Source organism: Topomyia yanbarensis, chromosome 1 (genome assembly GCF_030247195.1).
Source record: "Topomyia yanbarensis strain Yona2022 chromosome 1, ASM3024719v1, whole genome shotgun sequence".
NCBI lineage: Eukaryota > Metazoa > Arthropoda > Insecta > Diptera > Culicidae > Topomyia > Topomyia yanbarensis.
Genome location: NC_080670.1, coordinates 205,706,646 through 205,732,300, shown reverse-complemented (window position 1 = coordinate 205,732,300; position 25,655 = coordinate 205,706,646). Strand labels below are relative to the sequence as shown.

The following is a 25,655-nucleotide window of genomic DNA, read 5'->3' as shown; positions in this document are numbered from 1 at the left end:
TCCTTGCTCTCACTTGAGTACTATGGCTCTAATTTTCATAACTTTCCCTACCTCTAGCTCTCTCTAGCTAATTGAATGTCGTTAAAATGTAAAAAAAGGAAAATTTAAAAATATGCCACAATATCCCTCTTTTGCATGATAAATCTATTGCCATCTTGAAGGAAATTAGTTTTCTTCCACTTCACTTTCAGTTTTTTATACAAATGTGACCAATTTTCTTAAAAAATGCAAAAATTGCGTAAACTTTTGAAAATTTTCTACTGATCTGACAGTTTATTCGCAAAACATCCACCTCAAGCATGTAGCGCCCCCTATATATATTTTCTGCGTAAAGATGCCAATAGCGCAGCTTGTATTTTTTTCGCTGGGGTTACTGACATTTAGTCGTTTCTTTGCAAAAGTTATTCCGGAATTAATTTATCTTTTCTTGAAGCATTTCGAGATCATTTTGATTTCGTTGCAATCTGGATTTTCTTCGGAGTGATTTAACTCGTGTTTTTGTTCACCTTTTTCGTTTTCCATAATCGATATCGAAGACAAGATTTGGCTCGCAAACATCCCCGAAGATTAGTCTTGTGTGTTCAGACATGATTGCTGAAGTGTTCCGCAACAAATATTTATGGGTACAATCGTTATACAGTCGTGATTCGCTGGTTGGTCACTTTTTAACTGGACCTGGATTTTTAGTTAGACCTCCGCTAGTTGGACCACTGTCCAACTAAAAAGCATCCTAATGTCAAAATTTTACGTCAAATTCACTTTGACAATCAAACTGACAACAATTAGAGATGTGAACAGATGGATTTACGGTCCAAGTAGCGAATCAAATTTGTTAGTTGGACAGATGCTGTGGCCCAACGAGCGAATCGCGACTGTACGCTGGTTGGGCACTTTTTAACTGGACTGCTTTCTAGTTGGATCTCCGCTACAGTCGTAATTCGCGGGTTGGGTAACAACCTCTGTCCAACTAATGAATTTGATTCGCTAGTTGAACCAACTGGCAGATTTCAAAAGCTCTCCAAAGGAGACGTTAATAGTGTAAATTCATTGACATCTTTATTTGTTGTCACAGTAAATTGTGATTGTCACAGTAAATTTGACATAAGATTTAGGCATTCAGATGCTTTTTAATTGGACAATGGTCCAATCAGAGCAGGACTAATTAAAAAGTGACCAGCCAGCGAATCACGACTGTATTACCTATTATGCAGGGGGCATACGCATTGTTTAGTCTGAGTAGGATGGTGGATGATATTTTTTTTTGATTATAGAGGTTTTAACCTTAGGATCTTTCGCCTCTTTTCGGGTTAGAGAAATCTCTTTGGGAAAAATCTCTAACCCTATGTGCGGGGTTGAGAATCGTACCTAGACGAGCTGCGTACAAGGTAATCGATTTATCAACTACGCCCAAATTCCCACCCCGGATGATATTTCTTGTTATCAAATAATAACTGATCTCTGATTAAATTTATTGACTGTGTGTTTCTACCTAGGGGCAGATCACTAGTGATGCATTTTGAAAAATTAGCGAAATTAAATGCATTTCTTTCCATCAAAATAGAAATTCATAATGCATTTTGAGTTGCGTGTAAGACGTCAAAATCCTACAAAAAATAGACCTGCATTCAACTAAACGTCGAATAAAGTTACTGTAGGACGCAATAAAAATTGGACTAAACCGTTTTGCGCGTTAAGGGCACAAGACCTAATTTTAATTAAGTTTTGTTTTTTTTTGTGTTTCGAATTCATCTCGTCAGTAACTAGCACCATCTGGGTGTCTAGTTAGACGATGTATCTAAACTAGTACAAAAAATTAGCACTAGTTAGACACAAAAAATTCCAAACAGTTCACACGACATATGTGAACGCCTAAAGCCACATGTCCCGAGTGATGTCCCGGGAAGCAAATATAGCTCTGGTTTGCTGACGAGAAAGCGAAGACGAACTCTTGTCTTTTGGTTCAAGAAACCAAACGCCTGGTATTATGCAATAAAAATTAGACTAAACCGTTTTGCGCGTTAAGGGCACAAGACCTAATTTTAATTAAGTTTTGTTTTGTTCACTCGGGACATGTGGCTTTAGGCGTTCACATATGTCGTGTGAACTGTTTGGAATTTTTTGTGTCTAACTAGTGCTAATTTGGGTACTAGTTTAGATACATCGTCTAACTAGACACCCAGATGGTGCTAGTTACTGACGAGATGAATTCGAAACACAAAAAAAAAACAAAACTTAATTACTGTAGGACGTTTGTTAAACAAATGTTTCTGCGAGGGAGTGCAAAGTTGATGCAAAAATGGCAACTAAATGCATTTTTTCTAATTTAATGCAAATTTGTCATACATTCCTAGAGTGATCTGCCCCTAGATTCGTATTTTAAAATGAATCGGTCGCTTCGGTTGGGTGGTGATACATGTTGGTCCTGCTAGGTGTCGACTCTTTTGACATTGGATGTGGTGGCTGATTCAGAAGCAGTGCATGACGGGGCACCTGGGTGATCTCCGAGAGCAGAGGCGAGTATCTTTCAAGTATCTAATGTAGGGAGACTGTTTTTTGTGGAACTTGACAATATTGTCCCTACTACAGCATAGTTTCCTACTGTACATCATAACAATCACCAATATCGACCCGAACAGGGATTATCAAATTCTGTTATAAGATCGAGAAGAAATATATTGTGTTTACTAGCGAGGGCCAATAATGTTAGTAGCTTATCATATTTGTTAAATGACCTAGGAGACGAAAGAAGACAGAGGCGGGTTCATTTCAAAATTTGTTCAGTATAGATAACGAAGACAGCTCATTTGTGCTGGCAAGAGAGCATTTTTAAGAGTAGACAAACTAGAGGATGCGATATAGAACTTTTTGAAACAACCATGCCCAGACAGTCGCCACTTTGTCCGATTTTGCAAACTTTGTCTCGCGGAACGGACCAAAATTTACTAAGCCATGTGCTGTAGTCCTATCTGTTAAAAATCGCCTTCCTATTGCATAATTGCACAGTAAACGAAAAGGCAGCTAGGCGGTTTAAGCTAGATGCTGTCGATCCGTAGGCTACTGAACCTTTGTTCTTGCAGTAACTTGCCGTTTACTGTAAAAGTAGTGTGGGTGTTGACCTATGTTTAGCGTGAGGGGTTCTATCGGTATACCGCTCGACGATGCCTAACACAAAATAATCCGAAAGATTGATAACGAGACTGATGAAGAGTCAAATCTTCTCTCAAAACTCCGGTACATTTGACGGAAGTCATTTCTGCGTTTTCTTAGCGCTCGGTCTATTACCTTTAATAACAAGAAATAGAAATCCATGTTCGAACAAATGAGTTTGTAATACTTGTGAAAACAGTTGATTGAATTTCCGTTAAAACAGTAGCGCCGCGATACAAACCTATCCCAATTATTGGCCTAACTGTCGGTCATTTTGAAACCTCAATGTAATTCGGCTGTCATTTCAATCACGCTCCCATACAAACAAGTGGCGCACTTAGTAGAGATATCCGAATTAGCTTTGAACATGCATTTATATCTAACACATGTTAAAAGCTCGAGATGGACGTCTGTACTCTGTGGTATTACACAATTATTATCTACATTCCGTATATGTATTGGCCATTCTCCTTTCATAAATGCATTGCTTGCATTTATGCGATTTCTTCACGCTGACTTAAATTTTAAACCTGGTTTACCAGTACGTTTAAACCTGGTTTAAACGTTAACCAATGTGAAGCAATCGGCCCTTAGTCTTGTATCGTGATCGTGATCGAACAGGTAACGGAACGTCTTACAGATGAAACTGTTTTCCCGCAAAGTCGGCCGAGAGGACAATGCCCTGTATCTACGCTAATTTGAAAAAGAACTGTAAAACTTTAGGAACTGTAGAAAGTGACATGGCGCTACTACGGACGGAGACCCACTAATGCAGAACAGTGTCACCGAGTCTCAACGATTTGGATATGCAATCTCCTTCCATTGTGCGTCAAGTGTAGTGAGAAACATTTCTCAGATGGCTGCTATCTCTTTAAGACAGTAAATTTGGAACAAAGTGACAAGAGCGAGACACGACAGCGCCGGCATCAAGCCCCACACCCTGCTCCACCACGTACCTTCTAGGGTCGTCATAGCAGCTCGACCCTGTCAGGAAAATCATACACACAGGTGCTACAAAAGGACGTGCTATCGTTGTCGGATTTTTTTCCCTTGACGAAACTGAGTTCGCCACTGCTATTGAGCTGCTAACGAGGACTTTAATGGAGGTATTGCGGTTCCTGTAGTACAAAGGTCAATGGTACAGGAGATCCCATCTTCAAGGACATCGTATCGGACTAAACCGTTCGATTCGAGTGGACTACGACCAGACTATCTCCAGTAGATAAAAAAACGCTGTACACCCTGAACGACGACCATAACACGCTACGGAGAATCTCCAAGGCCCTACGAAAATCGGCCAAATATATTACAAACTTGCGTGAAGTAGCCACAATTGTCTCTTCCTCGCCAAAGAGAAAGTCCAACTGTTAGCCACGAACTTCGCACAGGTGCACACCAACCAGATGGAAGGTGGTGCAGAAATTGTCACAGCGGTAAACAAATCGGTTCCACTTCACTACTGATCCTATCCGACAGATGCCCACTCGCAATTGATTCACCCGAAGAAAGTAGTTCAGATTATTCGCAAGCTTAAAGTACGATTCACAAGATACATCAGGCTTCCGTCACCGGTACGGAACGTCAAGATTAGTTACATGCAGTTAAGTGGAGGCATTCACACACAACATCAACGGCACGGATCGTTTTGGCGTACGGCACGTGTGAACGGGCACACGAGAAACGTACTTAACTTATCCTGACGGAAGGCCAAAATTCCGTTGACGTTGGCGGAAGCTGATGTATCGTCTGAATCGTACTTAAATCTAAAAAATCACCTGGTCAATACAATATTCGAAACTTTGGCCTCACAAAACTGATTCAACAAAATCTTCTGCTTTCCTCCGACGTTAGTCAAACGTAGGATCTTCATTGGATGATCTTGTAACATTTTTATCTTATGATGATGCTACTAATAATGCTTTACCGCCTAGAAATATGATGTCAACACGCAGCAGCAAACTGCGTGAACATGATCCGACGGATAGGCATTAATTTTAGTGCTCTTTTTTTATTTTTACATTGTGTAAAACAAAAGACTCATGGCTTAGTCAAACTAACGCATTATGCGCAGTATCAAATAAACTAACACACAAAAAAATCGTTGGAAAAAGTTTATTGGGATGCGTATGCCACAGTTTATAGAGAACAGTTGGCAAAGAATGAAGTCAAAAAAAGTCTACCTATCGAGCACAATTGGAATCCATCTCTGATACCTCTGCAGCAAAGCTGGATTCTAATTTTGCTCGATAGGTAGACGTTTTTTGGCTTCACTCTCTGCACACTCTTTGCGTACCTTTATACTAAGGCCTTTGGCGTATGCCTATTTAAAACGAGCACGATTTTTAATATGTTGAATTTATGCGGGCAGGAATTGCTCTCTAGGTAGCTCTTATTATTATTATCAGGAGATTAGAACTATTCCCGCTGAGAGTTGTTCCGGTTTTGTTTCAAATCGGTCGGCATAATAATGTTCCCTCTCGCAGGTTGATGGGATTGACGGTATTGTAAACATCATCAAGCCACAATATATTCAATAGAGTTATCTAAATATAAGGACCTTCGCTCTTTTTAGTTTTTATTTGCACCAAGTTCTACTACTAGAGGTTAATTAGTTCTCATGTTAATATTCCACCAAACATTATGACTACTGAGGATTTGATTTATATAAGAAGCCCGCTTCAAGATGTTGATTACAATACGCCTCGATAGTGGTGTGTCGGGGAGGCCGGGAGGGCTGATATGAGCCTTTTGTCTGTTCTATGCCTTTCCTCTATTCACCAGCTCATAACCAACAATCAACCAGTAACAAATAGATAATTGAGAAAGGATGTGCTATGTGTGGTGATTGGCTATTCAAGTATTAGTAGTGTTTGAAGTACTAATGTATGTCTCATGTGATGATCATAACTTCAGCTGTATCTTGTACCTATCTAATCTATTACGTCTCTCATATATTGTCTTTTATTTCTTCTTTTCGAGTCCTATACTGCCATTCTACACCCGCCTTCAGCTGAATCAACAACGATGGTGATAGTGAACGTCTTAACACTCACACATTCTCAAACGCGGTCTCAGCGGGAACCTACAAAAATGCCATCGTGCACGCGATTACGACTCGGTCACGTCCGAAAGTCTATCCTTGATCCTAGAAGCCTAGGTCCATGCCTTCAGCTGGACCAATTAAGAAAATACTCTCATACCTATTAGACAACACGTCTCATGGCGACATGACCGGGAACCCTATCGATATAAACGATCCCACTCTCTGCCAGAATTCAAACCGCGCACTGAAAATTTAATATCAGACTCACGGTTCGCGCAACCATTCAAGAACACACGTTACAAAATCACGTCAGCGCACAAACGTTAGAGCCCCTCGCGATTTTCCAAGCAACCTACGAACTCGCAAACATGATTACACCCCGGTGATAAGGTGAAAATCTCAGCACTCATAAACTTACCAACACGATCTCAAGTGTCAACCTACAAACTCCCGCGCCATCATGAATCGGGATCGTCCGGAAGTATCTATCCTCGGTACAATCTAGGTCCTTGTTAATTATTAAAAAAATAATAAAATTGAAAAATAACTACCATATCCACTAGACAAAACGTTCCATGGCGACATGACCGGAAACTCTAGTGATATGGGGTAACTCTCTCCCTGTCAGAATGTGATCCGTACACCGAAAACTAAAGATCAGAATGACGGTCCGCGAATATATGAATCGCCGCAGGGTTTCAAAATCGAATTTATACATGCGAAGTCACATACACGCGACAAACACGTCAACATACGAACGCTTAAGCCCTTCGCGATCATCTACGCACACCTATGCCCGCGATCGCGTAAACTTGATAACACTGCGGCAATTGTGTGAACGTTTTAGTACTTACGAAGTTACAAACGCGATCTCAAACGCCAACCCGCAAATGCGCGATCATGAATCGGTCACGTCCGGAAATCTTTAACCTTCATTCTAGCAATTTACATTCAGTTGGACCAATCAAAAAAAAAAAATAAAGCTCATATCCACTAGACTACGCGTTCTACGACGACATGATTGGGAACTCTAATGATATGGAAGAACCCACTTCCTTCTGGAATCTGAACCGTACACAAAAAATTAAGTATCAGATTCACGGTCCGCGCGCGATTATTTTATAACACACGCGAATATGCGAAAGGCACACGGTTATGAAATAGAATTTATGCACGCGAAGTTACACGTTAGCACACGCGACATACAAACGCACACGCGATCGAGCTCATTAACGTACAAATGTTCGAGCCCTTCGCGATGATACACGCGATTCCGAGTCCCTACGCCCGCACATGCCTGAACCGTACAATGAATATCACATTCAGAATCACGGCCCGCTACAATTGGCCTATTGCAGTGTTTTATTGGGCGACATTGCCTGTCTCGTCTGCAAATTGTAGTATGTGATTCTGACGGGGAGCCCTTCCGAGAACCTAGCTCTACAGCTCCAGTAGGACAACTCTCGAAAAAAAAAAATCGGTCGGCATAATAATGTTGAAAACAATAATCTAGGTCCTCTAGGTTTCAGTTTGCCCCATTAACCCCTAATGCATAGATCCTCCACTCACCGCTTGGACAGCGCTGCAATAGGTAGAGCTGTTTTGGAATTATTCATTATTATTTTATGAAATCATTTTTCTGGCATCACTTCAAGCGTCCCGGAGCTGATACCAGCCAATTTTTGTTGGTAAATAAAACGGAAATGTGCGCGAGTTTTACTTGTTGATCCATTAGTTTCTTATAGATTTGAGTTCAAAAGTTATGAATTATTTCCAAAAATGCACAAATTATGCCACATTCGACGGTACTGCTGTGCACCGGAAATTTTCCCGCACAGCACAGTTCGTCGTTTGAAAGTGCCGATTGATAAGACATGCAAGGAACAAGTACCTGAAAGCTGTCCCGCGCCACCACCCGACGGAGTCCGGCTAAACGAAATGAACATTCAACTGTTGTCCAAAGGTCTGTATGACCAAATTTTCAAAAACGCCAATCCCGCTGAATCACGACTAGCTACCGATCAAGTTAACCTGTTAAGAAAAGAACTCACACGGCACGGAATTCCTCTGTCAAATCCTGACATACTACCGGAAGTATCCTTCAAACTGCCGCAGCTGAAAGGCGCAAACATTGAGGAACACTTCCACCGAATCGCCCAAGAACAGAGTCAACCCTATCGAGACCTGTTACAAGCGTTGGTAAGCGCGGTCATTCCTCCCCTTCCACAGCAATGGCTGGAAACACCCGGCTGGACCTGCTATGACCCAGCAAGTGGACCAAAGCCTGTTCCCTACCCGGACGAACACGCCTACGTGTTTGACGTGGAAGTTTGCGTTACTGCAGGATCGGCACCGGTAATGGCCACTGCCTTAAGTCCTACCCGTTGGTATTCCTGGACTAGTCCTAATCTAGTTAACAATATCCCTTTTGGCGGAGGTCACCGCTATCAGTTGAATGAATTGATTCCTATGGAATCGTGTCGCAAGGACAAAGTATCGGATGAAAAATTTCGACAGTGTAAGGTTGTAGTCGGTCACAATGTGAGTTATGATCGGGCCCGTATCCGGGAACAGTACTGGTTGGAAAATACGGGACTGCGATTCGTGGATACCATGTCGCTGCACGTGTGTGTCAGCGGAGTGACAAGTTATCAGCGGGCTATGCTGAAATCCAGTAAGGAGCTACCCTTGGAAGATCTCGGTTGGAGCAGTCAAAGCTCGTTGAACAATTTAGCGGATGTGTATCAGCTTTACTGTGGCGGGAAGTTGGACAAGGAAAAGCGAAACACTTTCCTGCTTGGATCGTTGGTTGATGTTCGGGAGGATTTTCAAAGCTTGATGAACTACTGCGCTGGGGATGTGATGGCAACGAAGCAGGTTCTGGAGCAGATTTTGCCACTTTTTAACGAACGGTTTCCCCATCCGGCAACATTAGCTGGAATGTTGGAAATTGGGAGCGCCTATCTGCCGGTGAATAGTAACTGGTCCCGGTACATTCAGGAATCGGATTTGACGTACGAAGATTTGGACATTGAAGCGAAACATTTGCTGGCTCAGAGAGCGGATGCGGCTTGTCGGTTGATGCATGATCATCAGTACCGGCGGGATCTGTGGCTGTGGGATCAGGATTGGAGTGTGCAGGAACTGAAACTGAAGGCGGCTAAACGAGTGTCGAAGAAGAAGATGGTTGAGACTGTGGTTGAAGGTGATGTAGCTGAACAGAAGGTGGCTGTTGCAGGTGAGGATGAAGATGATCCGTTGGCGGCTAAGTTCGAGCATCTTTACAAAGCTAAGGAGTTGCTGCCGGTAAGGCGGCCCTTACTGCCGGGGTATCCTGCTTGGTATAGGAATCTGTGCTCGGTAGGTTCATGTTAATTTTTTGAAGCAGATTATTTATAAATTAGCTATGGAATTTGCGTTTTGACTTCGTCTCATCAGAATCCGACACTAACTTAGTGACAGGACTACGCAAGTGCTGGATTGACTCCAGCTCTAAGTCCTAGTCCTACATGATATCCCGCAAGAAAAAGAGTTCTGATTAACCTTATGATTTAATTTTTATTTTAGAAACCAACCGCTGATGATTGGTCACCGGGTCCAACCAACATCGGAACGGGGATGCAGATTGCGCCGAAATTACTTCGTCTGTGCTGGGAAGGTTATCCGCTGCATTTCATTCGTGGTCAGGGTTGGGGTTTCCTGGTGCCTCACAAGTATCGCCGGAACGATGATGAGAGCGACGAGAAGCGCATGATTCCGCTGGAACAGCTGGCGAAGGCGTGTCCGGTGCTGGAGATTAATCCGCAAGCGTCTGCCGGGGAAAGCTCCGAAGTGCTGGGTAGTTTGTGGAAAGATGTGGAAGCAAACATCAGCCGGAAGGATTATTATCGGAAGCTGAAACCAAACAGAACCGATAACGTTTACAAGGGAACTGGGATTTGGTGTAACTTGGATCTAGAGGAGTGTTGCTATTTTCTGAAGCTACCTCATAAGGATGGTTCGTCGCATCGGGTTGGGAATCCGTTGTCAAAGGATTTTTTAAACAAGTTTTCTGAAAATGTCCTGGCCGGCGATGGAAAAACGGCAGAACGGGTGGTAGAAATTGCTAGAATGTTGTCCTACTGGAGAAACAACAGAGACCGAATTACCTGCCAGCTTGTGGTTTGGTTGGGAAAAGACCATCTCCCGAAAAGTTTAAGGGAAGACGAGATGGAATATGGTGCGATAATTCCACAGGTTGTCGTATGTGGAACACTAACGCGAAGAGCAATGGAACCGACCTGGATGACGGCGAGTAATGCTCAACGGGAACGAATCGGTTCGGAACTGCGGGCAATGGTTCAAGCTCCCAGAGGTTACCGGATGGTGGGTGCCGATGTAGACAGTCAGGAACTATGGATAGCTTCGGTTCTGGGTGATTGTCACGTGGGAGGCATTCACGGAGCAACACCTCTCGGTTGGATGACACTGAGTGGAACGAAAGCGGCGAAAACGGATTTGCACAGTATGACAGCGCAGGCAGTGGGGATCTCTCGGGACCACGCAAAGGTCATAAATTACGCCAGAATCTACGGAGCCGGTCAGAACTTTGCCGAGCGCTTGCTACAACAATTCAATCCCACATTTTCCCCAGCGGAAGCTCGTTCAAAAGCTATCAAAATGTTTGCCCTTACCAAAGGGAAAAAGTTCTACTACCTCAGAAAGGAATTCCGCGAAGAATTTCCTCACAAAGGGTACTCTTCGTACGAGGTCCTCAAACTAGCCAGGGTATGCAACCGATCGGTGAACGAAATGTTCGAACAGGCGCGTTGGGAAGGTGGAACGGAAAGTGCCATGTTCAACCGATTGGAACAGATAGCTGGTTCGGATGTGCCGGTTACTCCGTTTCTTGGTGGGCGCCTCAGTCGGGCTCTCGAGCCACAGGAAGGTACCGAGGATAGATTCCTGCCGACTCGGATCAACTGGGTCGTGCAGAGTGGGGCGGTCGATTTTCTTCATCTCATGCTGGTTTCCATGCGGTGGTTGATGGGTGACCGGGTGCGGTTCAGTCTTAGCTTTCACGATGAGGTTCGCTACCTGGTGGAGGAACGGTACGCGAATCGGGCTGCGTTGGCGATGCACGTGACGAATTTGCTGACGCGGGCGTTTTGTGTTTCTAGGTGAGTTTGATTGAGAATCATTGAATTAAAGTAAAGATTCGCGAACTAACAAAACATTTGCATCGACAGAATCGGTTTCAACGATCTGCCCCAGTCGGTGGCCTTTTTCTCGACGGTCGAAGTGGATACCGTACTGCGGAAGGAATCCCAGCAGGACTGTAAAACTCCGTCCAATCCGCATGGATTGGCCGTTGGCTATGGCATCCCCAACGGAGAATCTATGAATATTTACCAGCTGCTGGATAAACTCGGACCGGATGAGTCCGACATGAGCAGCTGGGAGTGGCACCGAGAACCGTCACCGAGGAAAGTGAAACGTAATAATAAGTCGGTTAGAATATAAATAACGAGTTTTGTTATAAATAATGATGTTTTATTTTGTTATAAACAAAGATTTTTAATTTTTTTCAATGGACCAAATTATCTGTACCATTTCGCGAGATCCACCTCGTACAAAGGCAGATCGAACGCTTGCGTTTTCTGCGTTTTTCTTTTAAAGTGATCGGTATACTGAGAGGTTATGTCTTTTTCATTCAGCGGAATAGATGCGCCTAAATTCATACAACTAACGCTGGCTGTGTAGGAGGACATTTCCTTCCAATCTGAGCTGTACATGTATTCCACCACGTTGTCGAGTTCCTAAATATTTTCGAATTTTTCATATAATCCAAGTAAAAAATCAAAATCCTAATACCTTATCTCTCAAATCATTCAGCGAAATTTGCGGGAACAGATTGACTTTTGGTCGATTTTTCGAATTGGACTGCTTTACGTCTTTTGTTCTCTCCACCACCACCTTTTCAGTGACGGTCCCATTTTTGGTCCCGACTTTGCCGACAATCTCCTTTGGGCGGTGAAACAGATTGAATCGAATCTTGCGGGGTACCTCGGCTAGTGTTTCCGGGTCGATTTGTTTGGGTTTTCTTGACGACCACATAGCGAGGCATGCCGCTTTCCAACGATGTTGGTGAGTTGAATGACAGTCGCTACCGCACGGCCTTCTTGGATGTACTGGATTGTTCCTCTACTCGCTTATTTTTTTGCTTTTCAATAGCAAAAGTGATTGTGTTAAAATTAAAGGAGGACGCGAAAAATGTTTAGAAAGGAACACAAAAGGCCGCTGTTGAAGTGAGAGATGGTGCGTTTGGTGGTGTGTCAATGATGGTCGAAGAGAATTTGGAGGCAATGCTGCAACCAGATAGAATTCTACCCGGGCGACCTTGTAGTCGTTCGGACACTGACACGATTCAGTGCGATAAATGGCATCATTTCTCATACGTGGGGACACCGAAGGAGATCGAAAACCAAAGTTGGAGTTGTTCCAACTGTGCCAATTCAGTGCCAGTGAAGCAAGTAGAACACCCAGAAACTTCTAATTCCCACTATTTTTTAGTTTCGGCGGCAACCGAATAACATTCCGTCCAACAGAGGCCAAATCGGAACAGCCACCCAGAGGAGCCTTGTCAGTTTTCTCACACGCGTCTTCGAAGGCTTCGAGGAGCTCGCTGCTTAAATTGAAAGAGGACCATATGCTTGACCAACAAATAGCAGAGAAACCTCACTTGTGCCTGGACAAAAAATATAACATTCTCCAACAGATGGCAAGCTGAAGGAATGTAAGTTCCCCTAACGATTTGAGTCGGGTTTAACAACTGGATAAAGAATGGATAAACTTCAGTGAGAATGACAAGTGCTGGATCTAGTACTGGATTCCATTTCAAAACGTTTCAGTCCACAACAATATTCTCAACGCTTCTGACAGGACAGGAGGTCATCCTGTCCTGTCAGAAGCGTTATGTTCCCAGTCCATAAAAAGGTAATAAGCGAGACGTCAATAATTACCGGGGAATTACTTCATTGTGGGCTGTTCCGAAGTTGTTCGAGTTGTGATTATGGAACCTCTTCAGGCTCACTGCAAGCAGTACCTAAGTGACGATCAACATGGTTTCACGTCTGGGCGTTCGACAACGACTGACCTGCTCTGACACAGACCTATCTGCCGCTTCTGACAAAGTGAACCATGACATAACAATCGCTAAAATGGAGAGATTCGGAATTAGCGGTAGTCTGTTGCAGTTGTTTCGATCCTACCTTTCAGGTCAAGAAATAGTGGTTGTCATAGGAGATTGTCAGGCACCCACATTTACTTCTACGTCAGGAGTACCCCAGGAAAGTCACTTGGGACCGCTGATGTTTTTGCTTTACTTCAACGACGTTCATCTAGTTCAGAAGATTGCCCAGCCATCTTGGAGCAAATCAACATAAAAGTCGCACCTCGAATAACGCGTAACAACCTCATGCTCCGACTGCCATTTCGACGCACTAATTATAGCGTGCACGGGGTCATTACTGGCCTACAAAGGATTTTCAACCAAGTCGCATCAGCTTTCGACTTTAATTTGTCTCGTCCAACTCTACGTCCATGTTTTCCAGAACCTTCAACGGACCCGCTAATTTCGGCTGATTCCTTCGTTGTTGTTTTTTTCACTGTATTATTATTTTTATCAAATTTTTTATCGATTTGACTGTTAGCAATAAGTTTAGCATTAAGACATCATTGGGGCTTTGAAATGCCTGTTGGTGTATATATGACAAATACAAATACAAAGTACAGTACGACTCCTTCACACCTAGAACCGTATGACCAAAACTAATCGGAAAAAGTTCACACCCACGCAGATCCCTTATCTCACCCCGGATGGTGACTGGAAGGGAACACCAAAAACCGGATCTGGGCAGCCCTGAAATGGAGAAACAATCTCCTCCATCAGCACTCATACAGTCCACTGCAATGAAACATCAATCGGTCAAAACAGAACCTAGGTGACCTCCTGGCCTTCATTGACCGCCGCAACTTCTTATGGTATTGGCTATCTAAGAGACCCACACCATGGAATGTGCCGATATCTCTCCGTGGTTTGGAAACCGCTACGACTGGTAAGTACGAACCGGAGGAAACATCTACCAAATAATCGAAACAGAGATTTTAGCAATTGCAAGGAAGAATCGAATACTGCGCCGTGATATCCGTATATCAACTGCAGGCGGTCAAGATACTCGACCTACTGATACATCAAAACCCTGCCCCATTCATAATAATGGGGGACTGTGTACGGCGACCCAACCACCACGTAAACGACATTATCACAGCAATAGAGAACAACGGAGAACAATAACTTCGAACTCCTCGAACAGCTTAGAAGAATCGTCTCAGCCCACACAACTTCCCAGGCGAACTAATGAAGATCACACATTCCCCGGATCAGTGGACCCCCACCCCTCTCAGGAAAGCAGTTCGCTAGAGGTGCATCAAAGTAACCAACACAGTTAAAAACCGCTGACGAATTCTCCGAACGCCTCGGAAAACACCCCTCGACAGCCAGCTCTGGACAACCAGTGTCATCAGCTTCGTATCGCTGCAAGAAACGAGGTCGCAAAAAACAAAATCGGCAAACTGGAGCGACGTCCTGGACGGAATCGACGTCAACTAACCCAAGGAGGAGTTATCTTTAGATATCGTTGACGTCCCAACCATATACCCCCTCGAGATCGCTATACGATGCAGAACGCCATTTCACAACCGCAATTGCCCCCACCGGACTGCCAAGCCAAAAAAACATGCTTGAGATCACCCCCGTCTGCTACCGGGATACACAACGTCGGATACCGGCTGTTGAAAAATCGGCAACCTCAAGGCAACAAAGCGCTCTTTTGAAGCTACAACTGGATATGGATATGGGACGGCGGCTCCCTCCAGGGATTGTGGTAAACGGCCTTGGTCATACCGACAGCGGTGCCTCTATCGAGTATGGCTCGGCCCCTAAAATACAAGGATACCATACATCGACACATCTTTATCCCAGACGATCCGGGCAGGAGGAACCTCTGAAGTCGCACGAGCAGCATACCATCAACGTGTCGAATGCCACTTTCCGAACCACGGCCGCAAATACATCGTCGGCTCCAAAATAATCAACGAGGAATCGAAGTTAGCGAGGTCTTCTCGGATTCGCTCTTCGTACTCATTGTGCTGGAAAAATCCATTCGTACAGGTCCACGAATCCTGAAAGGCGCTGACCAGGAAGGTCCCAGCAGCGGACATCAATTAGCCCTACCACTGACAATTTTCCCAAGGTCACCTCTACAAAATCAAAGGGCTGCCTAAAAAGTATGACGACTGGAAGAAGCAAAAGGTACTCTCAAGATTGCGTACCGGACCAGCAAATTTTTCCACGCCCATACCATATCCAACGCTCAAACCCCAGCATGTATCATAAGCGGGATCCGACGGTCTGTCCAACTTCCGGAAGATCGACACCTTCGAAAAAAGCACCACCTAAAAGACTCCATCAGGGACAACCTATTGAGCGACCCAGTTCGGGAGGAAACCCAGGCTTCTACGACGATACCGGAACAGAAGCCTCCGACAGGATCTTTGGGCCCTCTGCCACCCAGGTGCTGAACTTCGTTTGCCTATAGCCTAATACATCCATGCTAAGTGGCACAGCAAATCAGACAAATACCGAAAGACTCGGACGAGTACAGCGGAGGTTGCCCGTGGCCCAATGACGTACAAAAATCCAACAAATGCTGCTGGGCCTCTGCCAGTCGCAATCCACAAGTCGGAGAGGACTCATGCGCCCCAAAATGACACCAAACATCTCGATCGCCACGTGAGGACACTACCATACTAAAGCGAGTCATCTGTCAGCCCCAACCTAGACGGACGGAGAATGGGAAGGCCTTCGCAACCTAGCTCAGCTTACCGGAGATCAGAAACATCGCTACCCAGCGGGACCCCTAACGCAACCCTTCATACCGTGGGAAAGAACTTTGCGCCCAGGCAAGTACCCAACGAAATCCTATACTGCCGCTAGTCCCCCTGACTCCACATGTAACGAGGAGAAGTCTTACAAGAGATCCGTTTCGGGTTCTAAGGAAAACACCCACAGACCTAACCGGCCCCTCACGGCTGTTACCAGTGGGCCGGCTGTCTCTCGGACCGATCGTTATTACTATTGCCAACGTTTCAGGGCCACCGAATACAATCAATGTTTCGTATGACGAAGTGTTGACTGGATGAGCTACGCGTCGACGACATCCGGCAAAATCGAGTCCACACAAGAGCTTCCTCCAAAGGAAGAGTACGGGTTCCTGGATGGCTTGATTCTCGACACCGCAATTCAAGCGATTCAGACTAAACCCGTACCAGACAAGAACTCTCGCGGGCGACCTCCCACCGGGACAAAAAGTGCTCAGACGTGTGCGTGGGGAAAGCCGCCGCGTATAAGACCTTCCGGGACGACTGGTTACCCGCTAGTTACCGACAGTACGCGACGTTAGACACGCGGATGAAGATTTTAATGAAAGCTTCTTAGCTACTGGCGCCGGTTCGTTGACGGACCAACGAGAGAAACATCGATGAGCACTCTTTGGGGCATGACCCGGTTTATGCGAAACCGGAACAGTACTAACGAGAGTGAGGAATATTCAAACCGTTGAATATTTGATTTTGTCAAGAAGGTTTATCCGGATTCCGCCCTGGAACAGAAGATCTACCGCGTTGCGTCGCCTTACGATAGCGCGAACGAAACACCTTTCTCGATGGTGGAGTTCTCATTTGCTCTTTTATCATGTAACAATAAAGCCTCAGGGTTAGATAGAATCAAATTCAACTTGTTGAAGAATTTGCCAGACTCTATGAAGAGACGCTTGTTTGGGTTCCCTCGCATTATTCCATCCCAGGTAATGAAGAAGCGGACTTTTTATCTAAGGCGGGCGCTTTAGAAGGTGATATCTACGAAAGACCAATCTGCTTCAAGTTTTTTTTAATATCTCGCCAGAGGACGCTAGAAAGTTGGCAAATATCTTGGAGCAATGGAGAGCTAGGACGGTGGCTACATTGCTTCAGAGAAATGGATGTGGGTCGGAATTTTATTCGTGTGATGTCTCTTCTCATGTCCAATCACTACACGTTAGACGTTCATCTCCGCCATATTGGGCCCGGAAATAGTAGCATCTGCATTTGTGGCATCGGTTATCACGATATCATATTGTCATATTGTCTAGGCATGTGCCGAGTACTGCTCTGTCAGATCTCAACTATTGGATTTCCTTCGGGCCCGAGGAAGATCACCCAATATCCCGGTTCGAGATGTACTGGCAAGCCACGATCTCCGCTATGTGCCCCTTGTATACAACTTCCTAGAAACCGTCAAAATTCAGAGTTAACTGATCCTATTATTTTTTCTTATCATTCTCAGAAGTGCCCTCTTCCGCCTGTATCGTACAACGACTATGGTTTGATGAGACTTCAAGCTGACACGAAACATCTCTGTTGCAAAGCGGTGTGTTGCCGATCCGCATCTGAGCCGGCGTCCCAATACATGATGCTTCCTGATGCAGACTGTCCGAGTCTTTAATCCTTACCGTTGATTTCCGTCCGTTCCATCCTCTCTCATTTGTCTCTGATACCCAGATGTAGGAATTCACCCCCCCCCCTGAACAAATTCACAGAAAAATTTTACTCCCCGAGAGATTCTATATCACAGAGAACTCCTAGCATTCCTCGTTGTTTCCATTCTGATGGTAGCTAAGAAGAAAAGATATGTCACCCACCCATTGATTGGGATGATTTGTTTTTATTTACCCTTCGAAGCGCGTGTGAGTTGTCACACGTGCCAATGGCTGCCTGAAGCAACGAGGCTTGTGTAGGCTACATAATTAATCAGCTTGTTAACGGGAAAAAATGCATGACAATCAATCAGCAGAGCAAATAACTCATAACAGATTTTCAATTGATTCGTGGGTCACGGATTGCTTCCAAATGCACAAAGTGGTTGTCAGGGGTCAAACGCACCATTCAATTAGTTCGCGTATTGGCGTATGAAAGTTATTTTAGTGCGGACTGTTTTTGTGAGTTCAAATCTCAGTCAGTTTTTTTGTTTACTAGAAGCAACACTTTTGAAAGACATTTCAATGGCTTTAAAATATTTCAATTTTAGGACCAGTGCAGGTCGCATTTCATATAACATGAACAATTTCAGATCAATTGTTATTTCTATATTTAACTCAATATTGCAATCAGAATTGTGTCATTGGCAAATAGATGGCAGATTGCAAAAAGCATCACTTTGGGATGAGGAGCTGTCCGATAGCAGATTAATTTTGTGAACCACTAGTCAGTTTGTACATTTTGTTTTCATTTAATTGAGTTTAAAACTCATGAAATTTCTTAATATAACAAAAGTAAGAAAGTTCTTACAATGTTTACCCCATTCACCCTTTCTCACGCAACACATCACGTTCTATCACCCACTTATCAATAAATCCGTGATAAACCGAACGTCTCCCGCGTACCGATTCAGTCTCTAACCGATCTGCCTCCAACTTCAACATGCTTTCCGTCGTCGTAGTGCAAACTTGCTTCACCCTGATGGCATTTGCAGCACTGGTACCCGGCGGTACCCCCGAAACGCTGCCAAGCCGATTCACCAACCCCACCACGCAATCACTCATCGGTGCCATCTTTGACCAGATCGACCACGTGGACATTGTAATCGGCGGCCAAGATCAAACCGATCAGCTCGAAGAACAAATCGATCAGCTTGTCCGTGGAACAACCAACCAGTCGGGAGTCCTCCAGCGTAAAAGCGTCCGCATCTACGGTCAAGCATTCCCCGCGGAGGAAGGATGCACCGGGGAACGATCACTACTATCCAGTAGGATACACGCGGAGGCACTAGACTCGCTGGAAACCATCGATCGGGACTACGAAGATGAGTTCGAGTTCATCAAGTGGGATCGATCGTACGACACGTTCGTTAAGATCTGGGATCAGAATCAACACTACGGATACGTTGCGTTTGTCGATTTGAACACGTTCGAAACGTTGATGCGATGTTTGCTGGATCCTACCGGAACGTATCTGATCGTACTGGACAGGGTGGATGAATTTAAACCGGATAAGGTTGGGCGACTGATGAAATCTATTTGGAGCAATCAGGGAGTGTATAGGATCTTCGTACTGGCGGGGGATAGAATTCATACGTTCGATCCTTTTCTGATCAGAAACGGTACGTTTGGGACTTTGGTAGAGCTGACTGACGTCAGCGTGATACCCACGGTTCCAACGCAGAACTTCAATGGCTATCCGCTGAGAATCGACATATTTCGATCGACCTACAGTGATCAGATCGTGGGCAAAAATGGCACTAAAAGTGATTTGACGGGACCGGATGTGGTGGCTAGTAAGGTTTTCGCCAAAAAGCTGAATTTCACAGGTAAAGGGTTTGTGGATACTCCTTCAATTATTAAACTGACTAAAACTATAAAATTCTAGCTATTCGACTGCCTCCGGATAAGGACAATTTCGGCGTTCGACTTCCAAATGGCAGCTTCAACGGGGCCGTCGGTCGTCTAAGTCGTCACGAAAGTGACGTCTCGTTTGTTGGATTTTTCATCAAAGACTACTTCAGTCGAGATATTGAGTTCACGTCCGGAGTGTACGCGGACGAGCTGTGCTGTCTGGTCAAGAAGGCTAGTAGAATACCGGAGTATCTGCTGCCGGTTACAATTTTTCCTCCGGAGCTTTGGGGTCTACTGTTTCTGGCGGGGATTGTCTGTACGGTTGCTTGGATCTCTATTCGAATGGCAATACAAGCTGTAGCGGCTTCACGGAGCAGATGGTCGCAGAAGTACCGCTTTGCGTATTTATTCAACCTGCCGGACGAGATACGGGATGCTCCGTTGTATCGTAAACTGATTCAGATATGTATAGACACCTACATTCTGCTGTTGAGTGCTACGTACATTCGCTTTACTCGTTCAGGAATTGAACGACTGCTACTCTTCGGTATTCTGATGGTCAGCTTGATTTTCACTTCCGTGTTCCAATCGGGACTATCTTCCGTGTTTGTGACTCCTGTCTACTACAAGGACATCAACAGTCTTCAACAGCTAGACCAGTCTGGTTTCAAGATACCAGTCAAGTATCAAGGCTTCATGGATGATGTATTTCCGGCAAACTACAGCGCCATGATGGAATCGCTACGTAACAAAATGGTTCTACGGGTGACGAACGAGTCCATGTTGGCACAGGTGTCCCGAATCGGTACAATCGCTACCGTCACTCGTAAAACAACGCTTTCCCTCGACAATGCCATCTACCTATCGACGAAGCAACTATACATGGTTCCGGAGTGCCCCCGGACGTACAATCTGGCTTACGTGGTTCCGCGACATTCGGTACTACTGAAGCGGATCAATGTCCTGCTGCAGCGACTGCTGAACGGTGGCTTGATCAATCACTGGATCAGCGTGATGAACTACAACGTGACGCTGAACCATTGGGAGCAGGTGCGAAACTCTCAGGAACCGACGCTGAAGGTTCTAACCGTACTGGATATGCAGTTTCCGTTCTATCTGCTAGTGATCGGGCTGGGCATCAGTACCGGAGTGTTCGTCGTTGAGCTTATCTACTACAGAGTCAATCATTTGCCATTCATCAATTGAGTCCATTCCTGCGGGAGGTTGTTTTGCAATCGCATCGCAGTAGGCGTTCGATGAGTTTTGGAGTGTCAGTTCGGTTTGTCACAAAGGAAAATTTTTGCACGTTTTTCAACACAGTTTTTTATTATTTTGGACAAGTTTTTACATGACGCAAATGGTCTTCGAGTGATTGATTAGGCAAATATACCGATGGAATCTTTACACATGGCAGGTCAATCCGCCGAAAATCCAACTTAACTACGAGCATCAATTATTCACGAATAAAATCCAAACAAACTTGTTCGCACAGACGATTCCGGTAATGACTCTGTTAGCACCTGCTAATGAGCATAACTCCCACCCCCATTGATTCGAAAAGCAATAAATCCCATCGCCTCACGTGAGAACTTGTCCAGTACGGCAACGACCGACCGTCGAGTCAGTGAATAAGTAAACAAAAAAAACGTTGAAATGTGTCACTTATCACTCCCGACCATCATCGTGCTCGGTCAACTGCTTTTGATCCCTATCACCACCACATTCCATCCCTTGAACGGTTCCGACAACGGGCCAATTTGGTTACACAATGTCACCGTTCAGTCCCATATCGCAGCCATTTTCGAGCGGATCGACAACATCGATATCGTAATTGCCGATCAGGGTTCGGCTCAGATGGATCAGATCGATCGGCTCGTTAGGGGCGGGGCCAACGGAAGTGGAATTCTGCAGCGTAAAAGTTTTCGTATCTACGGACAAGCTTCCGCAGAGGATGAAGGCTGTACCGGAGACCGGTCACTGTTGTCTGCCAAGGTACACATAACCGTGTCGGATTCACCGGACTCGCCAGATACGATGGATCGTGATTACGAGGATGAGTTCGAATTCATCCAGTGGGATCGATCGTACGGATCGTTCGTGAAGATATGGGATCAGAATCAGGACAGTGGTTATGTAGTGTTTGCCAATCTCAGTACCTTCGAGACGTTGATGAGGTGCTTGCTCGATCCCGCCGGAACCTATTTGATTTTACTGAATGCTGAGGGACAATTTGAAAGGGACAAAGTTTCACGGCTGTTGAGATCTATTTGGAGAAATCAGGGGGTCTTTCGACTATTTATCGTATCCGGAGCTCAAATTTACACCTTCGACCCGTTCGTTAAAAACGGATCTGCGTACGGAAGCTTATTCGAACTGAGAGAAATCGGGAAGACTCCTGTCGTACCGCAAGGAGATTTCAAAGGGTACCCGCTGCGAATCGACATGTTTTGGTCAACGTACAGCGTTCCACTGCCCAACAACATGTCCCAGTTTTTGGGAGCAGACGTCGTTGTGGGCGAAGTTTTCGTAAAGGCCCTAAATTTTACAGGTAACCCAACGAAAAAAAAAGTTCAAAGACCGAAACGATACTAAAACTATAATTTTCAGCAATTTACCTACCTCCAGACAAGGATAATTTCGGAAGTCTCTTACCAAACGGTAGCTTCAATGGTGTCATCGGTCGTCTAACCCGTCACGAAAGTGACATCACCTTCATCGGCTACTTCATCAAGGATTACTTCAGCCGGGACGTTGAGTTCACCTCCGGCGTTTACACCGACGAGTTGTGCTGTTTGGTCAAGAAAGCCAGCCGAGTCCCCGAATATCTCCTACCGATTACGATTTTTCCTGGCGACTTGTGGGGCTTACTATTTCTGATGGGAATCGTTTGCACGGTAGCGTGGATTGTCCTACGTACTGGAATCCGGTTGAGAGCGACCACCCGACAGGAGCGTTGGAATCTCGCCACATTGTTCAATCTATCAAATACCACTCGTGATGCCCCACTGTATCGTAGAATGCTCCAAATATGCGTCGACACCTACATGCTGCTGGTAAGTGCCCCCTATCGGCGCTTTTCCCGTTCGGGAACCGAACGTCTCCTTCTCTTCGGCATCGTCATGGTAAGCCTGATCTTCGTATCGGTGTTCCAATCGCGACTTTCGTCGATTTTCGTCAATCCCGTCTACTACAAAGACATCAACAGTCTGCTTCAGTTGGACCAATCCGGTCTAACGATTCCGGTCAAGTACAAAGGCTTCATGGATGACGTTTTCCCGGCCAACTATAGCACCATGATGCAGTCGCTGCGCAACAAGTTGATCTTTCAACCGACCAACCAATCCGTGCTCGCTCAAGTGGCCAAACTGGGAACCATTGCTACGGTGACCCGCAAGGCAACGCTCTCTCTTGATAATGCGATCTTTTTGTCCACCAAACAGCTGTACATGATTCCCGAGTGTCCTCGGATGTACAACCTAGCGTACGTTATTGCTCGTCACTCCGTACTGCTCGAACAGGTCAACGGGATACTACTGCGGATGCTAAACGGAGGACTCATCAACCATTGGATCAACCAGATGAACTACAATGTTACCTTGCACCACGGGGATCAAATAAGGAGCTCGCAGGATTCGGACTTTAAAATACTAACCGTGGTGGATCTGCAGTTTCCGTTTTATTTGTTGGGGCTTGGACTTGCCATCAGTACGTTGGTGTTTGCCGGGGAACAGATTTACTTTAGATCAACAAATCGAGCGATGGGTTCGGAGGGTTTGCCGAAGCTCTGAATGGGGTGTGGAGTAGCATTATTATAGAAAACATCGTGCACCGTGATGTGTATGTAGATCACGCGAGTGGATTATCATTGTTTGCTATATTCCTACTCTACTTATCGGGAAGTTGCGCCGAGAGCTGAGCATGTAGCGCGAATGCCGCAAAAGAGATCGACTTTGGGGCAGACGTCGCAGTCACTGACGGATCAAGATCGAGTAACTTGGACGTCTGAAATTGATTCAATCATGATTCGGAGTACCCTGTTTATTCGATCATGATAATGATGACAGTATCTCCATTTGGTCAAAAATTTACATTTTTCGATCATTCGAATGTACCCTTGAATGTGGTACCACATCGTGGTCATAAATCGGCAAACGGAAACCTCTTTACGCAAAAATTAGGCGATTAAATTTCAAGGATATTTTAAAATAAAGATCTTTACGGTTATGCAGGTTAATGAAGTTTGTGGTTTTGGTCTAGTTTAACTGGATATTTATACCTGAGCTCCCTGTCAGAATCACTCACTACCATTGCACGAGACGGGATATGTCACCTACTCGAACACTGCTTCAGATCGACTGCAGCGGGTCATGTCTCTGATGTTTAATGTTGGATTTAAGGCCTCCGGGTGTGAACGATTTCAGCGATCACTCGGAAAAGGGCGTTTGTGTGTTCGCGCTTAAGAACACGTTTATAAGTTCGTAAAAGTAACGTTGACTTCACGTCACCGGGGCGTTTTTATGTTTGCCAGGCATGAGTGTGCGCGGATGGTCGCGACTGCATGTTCGCATTTCTGACCAGGTTCGTATTATTGCGAAAAACTCGAGCGTTTGCATGTTAACGTGTCTTTTCGCGTGGGCTAGCAGACCGTGACTTCACGTGTATAAATTTGTTATGCGGTCCTTGATCATGAGGTTTAATTTGAAGTGCACAAATTCTACACGGTGGCTTAAATGAAGTGTTACTTATTTAGAAGGCTATAATTTTTTTCCCGTTGAATATGTTTTATTCGTTCAAAGGCAAACATCATTTACAAAATTACAAATAATCCAAAATTCAGAATCCATTTGCTTAGGCGCGACATGTCCACTTTTGGCTCAATTATTTAGAAAGACCGAATGTGATCTGCCGGGATTGTGAGCCATTAACGGACAATAGAATTTTTCAGTATTTTAGAACCTTACTCTCTAGAATGTAACAAATGGAAAAGTTTATACAATTTGCATCTGGGTAATCTGGAAGCCATTGTGTCGGCGCAATAGAGTATGGAAACTGTTGTTTTGAACACATCCTTGATGAGACGGTGCCGAACCTTGTTGGAACTTCTATATGTTTGTATCTTTCTAAAGTAGCTTCCAAAACATTTTCCCGATAACAAGCCAGCCGCTTTTATTTAGATGCCACTATTGGAGTCTCCATCGGCGGGCATTACTGCTGCCCACACCTTCTTTGTACTGGATATATTGCTTTCTTGTGGCAAACCGAACGTTCAAATTATCGTAAGCGAGTTCAGTTAGGCAAACACGATTATTTTTTAGATTTACGAACGGTTTAGTCTAAATTTTTTGCTGATGAGAAAACACGATGTTCGGAACATGACCTTGTTTGGCCAAGCACAGCACAATCAGCGATCTATTACGAACAACTTTTTTCTTCGATTTATCTGAAGCATCAATGCTCTAATGCATGTATTTTGTAACCTTTCCTTCAATCGAATCAGATGAAATGAATATAACTATTCATCGAATTATAATTATTATTCACCGAAATTTCGAAGAAATTCTTAGTTTATGCTCAGCGCTTACCTTCGTTAATCACGGTCTTACTTAGCTGATTCTTCCAATTCTTCAGTCGACCAATATCGCTGAGGCGAGTGCTCTCTTGATCTGCAAAGAAAACAGGATAATTTGAAAAATTCAGCTCTTTTGGGACAAACTGGAATACATTGTCATTGTACCACTGTAGGACGTCCTTGCTGTAACTGCAGCTGGCTAGATCAAACCCAAAACGTAACTGAACCATCACGAGACATAACGTAGAGTAAAATACGTTTGTTGAGGGATTTCCTTTTGTATACTTCCAAATTCATAGTTTCATCCGACAGAAAAAAGCTACTTTTCATGTCTCACAGGAGCAGATCTCTTGCCAAATCAGATTTTTTTCGTGAACTTACCCGTGAAGCTAAACATAAATCCATCGGGAACCTTGCCACTAACAGGAAC

At 44.7% G+C, this 25,655-nt stretch overlaps 4 protein-coding genes across 4 annotated transcripts; 3 read left to right on the top strand and 1 right to left on the bottom strand.

Annotated features, from left to right (window-relative positions):
• The first annotated feature begins 7,891 nt into the window (after positions 1-7,891).
• LOC131689232 (DNA polymerase subunit gamma-1, mitochondrial) lies at positions 7,892-11,735 on the top strand. Its single transcript, XM_058974183.1, has 3 exons — positions 7,892-9,550; positions 9,758-11,349; positions 11,419-11,735. Exons 1-3 carry the CDS (start codon positions 7,970-7,972, stop codon positions 11,690-11,692), a joined length of 3,447 nt encoding a protein of 1,148 aa, XP_058830166.1. The 5' UTR covers positions 7,892-7,969; the 3' UTR covers positions 11,693-11,735.
• A 34-nt stretch (positions 11,736-11,769) lies between these two features.
• LOC131689240 (uncharacterized) lies at positions 11,770-12,336 on the bottom strand. The gene is made up of 2 exons (XM_058974195.1): positions 12,044-12,336; positions 11,770-11,988 (listed from the first exon to the last, which is right to left on the bottom strand). Exons 1-2 carry the CDS (start codon positions 12,284-12,286, stop codon positions 11,770-11,772), a joined length of 462 nt encoding a protein of 153 aa, XP_058830178.1. The 5' UTR covers positions 12,287-12,336.
• A 6,409-nt stretch (positions 12,337-18,745) lies between these two features.
• On the top strand, positions 18,746-20,862 carry LOC131676190 (uncharacterized). Its single transcript, XM_058955311.1, has 2 exons — positions 18,746-19,631; positions 19,691-20,862. The coding sequence occupies exons 1-2, from the start codon at positions 18,746-18,748 to the stop codon at positions 20,860-20,862; spliced, it is 2,058 nt and encodes a 685-aa protein (XP_058811294.1).
• Positions 20,863-21,309: 447 nt separating this feature from the next.
• Positions 21,310-23,797, top strand: LOC131676188 (uncharacterized). Its single transcript, XM_058955310.1, has 2 exons — positions 21,310-22,204; positions 22,264-23,797. Exons 1-2 carry the CDS (start codon positions 21,310-21,312, stop codon positions 23,442-23,444), a joined length of 2,076 nt encoding a protein of 691 aa, XP_058811293.1. The 3' UTR covers positions 23,445-23,797.
• The last annotated feature ends 1,858 nt before the right edge of the window (positions 23,798-25,655 follow it).